The sequence below is a fragment of the Gigantopelta aegis genome, chromosome 6, assembly GCF_016097555.1.
Source record: "Gigantopelta aegis isolate Gae_Host chromosome 6, Gae_host_genome, whole genome shotgun sequence".
Classification (NCBI taxonomy): Eukaryota; Metazoa; Mollusca; class Gastropoda; order Neomphalida; family Peltospiridae; genus Gigantopelta; species Gigantopelta aegis.
Genome location: NC_054704.1, coordinates 83,671,832 through 83,678,711, shown reverse-complemented (window position 1 = coordinate 83,678,711; position 6,880 = coordinate 83,671,832). Strand labels below are relative to the sequence as shown.

Genomic DNA, 6,880 nt, shown 5'->3' with positions numbered 1-6,880 from the left:
CCTATGCGCTAAGAACCTGTTTACACATACAAGTTGCACTGTTAACATGTATATCAGTACACGATGGTTGCAAACAAGAGCAAATATAATGTTGTCTATATAATTATTCCAAAGGCCTTTGCATGAAAACCATTTCATGATGAATTTAGACGTAATTGTGTAATATGCCTAATAGTCTCATGGTTTTGCACGTCAGAATTTGTATGTATTATTAGTTGTATTTGCAGCGCACCACCACGCTATTTTCTGTGCATGACAAATAACTTAGTTTTTCACAATATTCCTAATGGTTTTTTCTGTCAAATTGTTTTACTGAAAAAGTAAACTAGAAATGTTAGTTATATGCTTACGCAGTATGGTAATTCCCTGTATTAATTATTTCAAATGAGCAATGTTTTTGCAATGGAATAGACTGCCGTATTTATATAAGTTGAATTTTCTCAGGATTAGAGTAAGCATTGACAAACTGTAAATTGAAAATGGAAGCTGGATCAAGAAGCAATTGATTTAATTAATTGACAAATGTATTCATAACATAATTATTAAATGAAATCGTATTTATTTTGTAAAACTAGATCTCTTCCTTGCGTAACAAGATGTCTGATTGGTTGCTACGACGTCACGTGGTATTTCTCAGCGTCTATAAAAGCCCTCCTCCCACCCACCCCAAACCCTTACACATACATAAAGTTAGGACATTGCTCTATGGTGATATTTTCACCTACCAGCTACTACGTTTATATCGAGGGTCTATTGGTTTCCTAGGTGTTATTTCGTTCGTCCACTCAATATACATACATATATAAAACAAAGTAGGGGATATTCCCAAAAATTATCCAAACTGTAACACTCTAATAATTTCAAGATTTGTTTTACCATTAACATAACCATAACTGCATTGGATTTCATTGGTTTTAGCAACATGAAAGATGTTTTAAGTCCCATAATAAATGTTTCTGATCCATGTTTCTGATCCATAATAACTTGGCTACACTGTGTATAAGCTGTATACTTGTTATAACATGTTAATGGATTTGACAGTATATGTAACATCGTATGTGTATTCGCGAAATAATTAATGTTATTGGCCATCGTAACTTATTTGGCAATTAACTTCCAGATTAGATCATTATCTGCTGTATGGTTTCTACAAAACTATTTTCTTCCAGGTGTTTATGCCACGACTAGGACGAATGTGCAAATATCCAATTAATACTACTCAGTCGGGAAAGTTCATCAAGGGAAAGAGTTTTGAAAACAGAATCAGATGGTATCTATATACACGTATCTCTATTCCGGCCTGTCTGTCTGCCTCCATAATACAACGATATCTATAGATATATGCTTAATCTATTCACACCAGTCTATCTTTCCATTCATTCATGCATGCATTTATTCATTCATTCATTCATTCATTCATCCCTTCCATCGTTTCACCCACCCATGCCATCAATCTATTAACCTATTTTAGCAGTATGAAAGAAGACTGAAAACCCAAACAGAAATACAAAACAGTTTGTGTTTTTACAGGCTCCCTGCAGAATCTATTATTGACGGGGTATATTCCCCCCAGAGTGACGTGTACATGTGGGCCGTCATGTGCTGGGAAGTACTCACTCTCCTACACCTGTGGGACAACAACCCAACTCGAAGTGAAGCGCTTTCAGTGCCTTTCTGTATGGTCAACGAAGATGAGGTACAGTACTAGTGGTGACCGGCTATACTAATGGTAGACAGAAAGATGGTTTATTATACGTACACGTAGTCGTACACGTATATGTGCACACACACACACAACCAACAAACCTACACACACACACACACACACACACTCTCTCTCTCTCTCTCTCTCTCTCTCTCTCTCTCTCTCTCTCTCTGTCTCTGTCTCTGTCTGTGTGTGTGTGTGTCTCTCCCTCTCTCTCTCTCTCTCTCTCCCTCTCTCTCTCTCTCTCTCTCTCTCTCTCTCTCTCTCTCTCTCTCTCTCTCTCTCTCTCTCTCTCTCTCTGTCTCTGTGTGTGTCTCTCTCCCTTCTCTCCGCCTCCTCTCCTCTCTCTCTCTCTCTCTCTCTCTCTCTCTCTCTCTCTCTCTCTCTCTCTCTCTCTCTCTCTCTCTCTCTCTCTCTCTCTCTCTCTCTCTCTCTCTGTATATATGTATATGCCCTAAAGACATTCATGTTTTGTTTCTAAACGAAATTCTCAATTCCTCCTCGTCTCATATCTCATATATCTGTGTTTACCTATCACGAATAAATGTATCACAAGGTCATCAGACTCGCCAAGGCTCTTCTACCTGTATGTTGGAGGTTTAGTAAGTTTTGAAGTGGTGAGGAGAGGGAGGTATAATAGATATGTTCAGCTTCTAGACATTTGATTAGCTAGTTCTGAAACTTGGTACATTGTCTCTGTGGAACAACCTTTACAAACTGACAAAACGATTATTTGGGACAGCTTTTACAATTTAGCAGAAAAGTGTTTTCATTTAAATTCTAAAACGTAGTTCATTAAATGATGCAACTATCCAAGTCGACAGACCTCTTTGATTACATTTGTTCTTCATAAAGGTAACTTAACTTAACCCCTTCATTAAAACAACAACAAACAGCTTGACCCCTGCATAAAATAGCCACAAACAATTGGGGTACTAAATTATAACATTCACTTTTGATCTTTTGTTTTAGGTTGTTTCCCGGAAACTCAGTGGAGAGTCTCTAGATAGGCCAATCTCGTGTCCTGATTGGTTCTACAGTCTCTTACAACAGTGCTGGCAGCTAAACAGATCCGACAGGCCAAACATGGTGGATATAATTATGCGCATGAAAGAAAAGTAAGCTACATAATGTGTATGAGGTAAAAGCGTAACATGTGCAGTGACGTGAAAACATATTTTTAACTCATTTAGTAATTGATTAAAATAATTCTACCGACATTTTAAAAAATATTATTTGTGCTTGTTCCTTTTTTTAAACGTGATGATGATGATGATGATGATGATGATGATGATGATGATGATGGTAGTAGCACTAGTGGCAGTACCATTAGTAGTGGTAGTGGTTGTAAGTAGTGGTAATAGTACAGCAGCAGTATGAGTGGTGGTAGTAGTAGTAGTAGTAACAGTAGTCATAGTGGTTGTAGTGGTAATGGTGGTTGTAGTAGTAATAGTCATGGTGGTAGTGATGGCAGTGGTAGAGGTGGTAGTAGTACAAGTAGTAGTAATAGTAGTAGTAGTAGTAGTAGTAGTAGTAGTAGTAGTAGTAGTAGTAGTAGTGGTAGTGGTAGTGGTAGTGGTGGTGGTGGTGGTAGTGGTAGTAGTAGTAGTAGTAGTAGTAGTAGTAGTAGTAGCAGTAGGAGGAGGAGTAGTCCTTATCGTAATAGTAAATGAAAATAATTAATTTGATATATGATGATCGAATTTCGTCTTTTCCAGACTTTCAACAGTACCAATGCAGCTAGGTGGTGGTAAACCTCGTGTTGCTATGAGACAAAAACCAGGCCGCCGTCAACGACCACGTGTTCGTCTGGAAGCCGTGATGAGCGAGCACTGTGTGGCTAACAAAAGTCCTCCAGATTCGGTGAGTGTTTACACTGCTAGCGGGTTTTTCTTCGCTAAACCAACTGTACGAGGCCAGCCGACTGAAGTGGATAAGGAAAGGGAACCTCCAGCATGTAGATTTCGAAACTTGGACTATGGGATAGCAAACGGTAGTGACCTGTCGTCTTGTTCATTGCAAGACATTCAAAAAAGATTTTCAGCTTTACCCAACTGCTATGCTCCAATGTCATCTAGTTTTCAGTCTTTGACTGAAGAACCGTGCCTGCAATACAGTCACATGCCATATACTTCTGAAGGTAACATAGAGTCTCGAGAACAACCTCCCCGTTATCATAATATGAAAAACCGTGTATTTGACTGGTTCAAGAAGACTTCCGAAGAGTGTGAAGATGAAGGATACCTGACTGCATTGCACTATCAAACGGTAGATAGACATAGACATGAAGACTCTGATCAGGAAGAACTTTACATGACTTTAAGGTAGCTTCGTGACCCTCGCCCTATCTGGAGTACTTTGCAACTATTCGTGCCCACTGGACAGAAGTAGCCAGCTTTTGCACGGTGCTAGGTAAATCTGTCTAGTATCGGGGTGCTAGACGATTTCTACATACGCGTGATGTCATAACTCAGGTTTTATGACCATTGACGTCACAAATCAGGGTTTTCAAAATTCTGTTTGCCATTAATATTTAAACAATTAATATTTTCAACTTTGTTATATTGTTACGTTGTTACATTTTTATGTCGTTGCATAAGGTGGACAATATTTTCCCGCGTATGATTAAATCAGTTTGTAGGTGAAATGTTTAGGAATTGTTCAACACTAAACAAACCGTACGTAGCTTACAAAATTAATGTTTTGTTACTGTAATTAAATGGCTAAGATAAGGCAATTCCAACCCTCGGTAAACCTCGGTCCTCACACACACAAAAAAACACAACCCAGTTTGTCCTTCGGGTTGGAATTGCCTTATCTAATTGCCTAATATATTCAAGAGTCATACCGGGTATAATTGCACATGTAATATAATGTTTAGTGTCTGTTGTATTTAATCCAGAAGCATTAGGTCAAACCTGGAAGAAATTGATAGCAAGCTGGAATTTTTAGGAAGGTCTCCTAAGAGGATGATAAAACACGTTTCGAAAGTCCCGCCATATCCACGACGAGGTAATTTGGGACTTCAAGATGACGTCCAAGATGACCGTCATTATCAAGTGTATCATATTGTTGCAACCAGAGAGAGCAGAAATGCAAAGAAAGTGTCTAAACATAGGTTTGCAGACACAAGCAATGCAATTCAATCATTATTTACATGATGTGAGAAACAGACAATACAAAACAATAAAATGTTGGCCACTAAGACTATCAATATATACAATACAAACACACGCTTTACGATGTTTGTGACTTTCAGATTGTTACCAATTGTGTTTAGGTTTCACTATTTTAAGCTACTCTCCTGGACTATTAGTGTTTGTTTGGGGTTTTTCTCTCTTTTTTGTGCATTTTAATATAATTAGTGTAATCGATTATATTACTGATGAGATAGTTGCAGAGATAGTTAATTCAGATGTGGGCCAAAATAAATATGGTTTCAAACGTTTAATTTAGATGATGCAAAGATACTGATTAACGTATTGCTAATGGTAGACGTATAACGTCGCTTCCCAAAATGACGTCATTCATTGTACACTAGAAATCATGATACACGTGTGTCATACTGGTTATATTTCCCTCTATATCTTGAACCATGTGGATAATAATGAATGAATTAATGAATGAATGTTTCACGATACCCCTGCACGAAATATACATCGGCTATTGGGTGTCAAACTGTGGTAAATGTAAACAGTAAATGATGAACTACATCAATATAAAAATTCCAAAGTATGTGGATAATAAAACTTGTTATCTCGCCTTCATGTAAAATTCTTTAATCTCATTGGTTGTTTGCCGTTGGACAAATCCCTTATCCCCCTGTGGGCGGAGCCAAATTCTCTTATACTCCGTCTGTAATTTCCAACAGTTTCCAGCCGCCCCAGTTAATGCTAAAGCAATAATTAGATTATAAATAACGTTGATAATCAATCAAGTATACATAATTAATTTTATTTTACTATAAAATACACTATTTCAATACTTTTAAAAGCTGCAATGTTGAACTCGGCCACCTAATTACGGTCGTGGTGTTATTGTATTAATGCGCGATTAGCAACAGTTTTTTTTTTTTTTTTTTTTTTTTTTTTTACTACATACATTTCTGATAAAAAAAAAAGTGGGTTTTTTTTTTTAAATTATTAATATCTGTTTCAGACAATTTCGTATTACAAACATTTGAAGTTAAAAACTCGTTTATCGATGGAACTATTTTTCGTCACTGGCAAGTGGTTTCGTTCGCGTCCGCGTGGTACGGCTCCGTTAATAAATTGTTAACAATTATTGTCTGGCGTTATTTTGATTATTTGGCTATATGGTTTAACATGTCGGCAAGATAAATTCGTTGTAGAAGCATCTCTCGGAGTATATGGCTTTTTATGTACCCTCTGTGTGCTCTTTTACCCCCTCGCCTTCGGCTCGGGGTAAAAGAAAACACAGAGGGTACATAAAAAGCCATATACCCCTCGTGATGCTTCTACAACTTATAATATTATATGATAAAGACATTATTAATCCCGTGTGTTTCGGTATTGTCAATATATATTATGAATAACAATACTGTGTATGTATGTATGTGTGTGTGTGTGTGTGTGTGTGTGTGTGTGTGTGTGTGTCTCTCTCTCTCTCTCTCTCTGTCTCTCTCTCTCTCTCTCTCTCTCTCTCTATATATATATATATATATATATATATATATATATATATATATATAATCTACAGTTAGTACACTAACAAACAAATATTCCATCATGTTCAAATACATGTTAAACAAACAAAATCATTTGATAAATAAAACAATGTTTGATTTAATCAAAGCCGGTTTATTAAGTATATATCGACAGGCGGGTCTCTGAACAGAAAAATAACAGAAAATAACATGTCTATTTTCTGTGTTTTATTTTTTGTTTCACTTTCAGTTTCGTGTTTTTTATTACCTTTCTGTGCATTTACTTTGTTATTATGCATGTTTTATTTTTATAATAGTTGTAGTCGTCGGCATTGTTATTATTATGATATTTATAATTATGACAGTTAATTCTAAGTGGGATAACTTGTGCACATTCCTATATATATATATATGTAGATTAACCAAACTTAGTGTCATGTTTCACTCTATTGTAACTTTATCCGAATATGTTACAGGTTTGTAGATTAACAAAACTTAGTGTCATGTTT

General features: G+C 36.5%; 1 protein-coding gene across 2 annotated transcripts; it reads left to right on the top strand.

The window, feature by feature from the left end:
* The first annotated feature begins 389 nt into the window (after window positions 1–389).
* On the top strand, window positions 390–5,383 carry LOC121375451 (insulin-like growth factor 1 receptor). 2 transcript variants are annotated; one of them, XM_041502916.1, is made up of 5 exons: window positions 391–1,270; window positions 1,531–1,696; window positions 2,678–2,823; window positions 3,424–3,568; window positions 4,608–5,383. In XM_041502916.1, exons 1-5 carry the CDS (start codon window positions 1,176–1,178, stop codon window positions 4,614–4,616), a joined length of 561 nt encoding a protein of 186 aa, XP_041358850.1. In that variant the 5' UTR covers window positions 391–1,175; the 3' UTR covers window positions 4,617–5,383. The 2 variants fall into 2 exon arrangements, with proteins under 2 accessions (XP_041358848.1, XP_041358850.1); XM_041502914.1 differs by having other exon boundaries at window positions 390–1,270; window positions 3,424–5,383.
* Window positions 5,384–6,880: the final 1,497 nt, after the last annotated feature.

Excerpts from the sequence above, each read along its gene's own strand:
- LOC121375451 (XM_041502914.1), top strand. The coding sequence starts at position 1,176 with ATGCCACGACTAGGACGAATGTGCAAATATCCAATTAATACTACTCAG. Across the intron at positions 1,271-1,530 it reads TTTGAAAACAGAATCAGATG|GCTCCCTGCAGAATCTATTA; the intron begins GTATCTATATAC and ends GTGTTTTTACAG. Across the intron at positions 2,824-3,423 it reads ATTATGCGCATGAAAGAAAA|ACTTTCAACAGTACCAATGC; the intron begins GTAAGCTACATA and ends CGTCTTTTCCAG.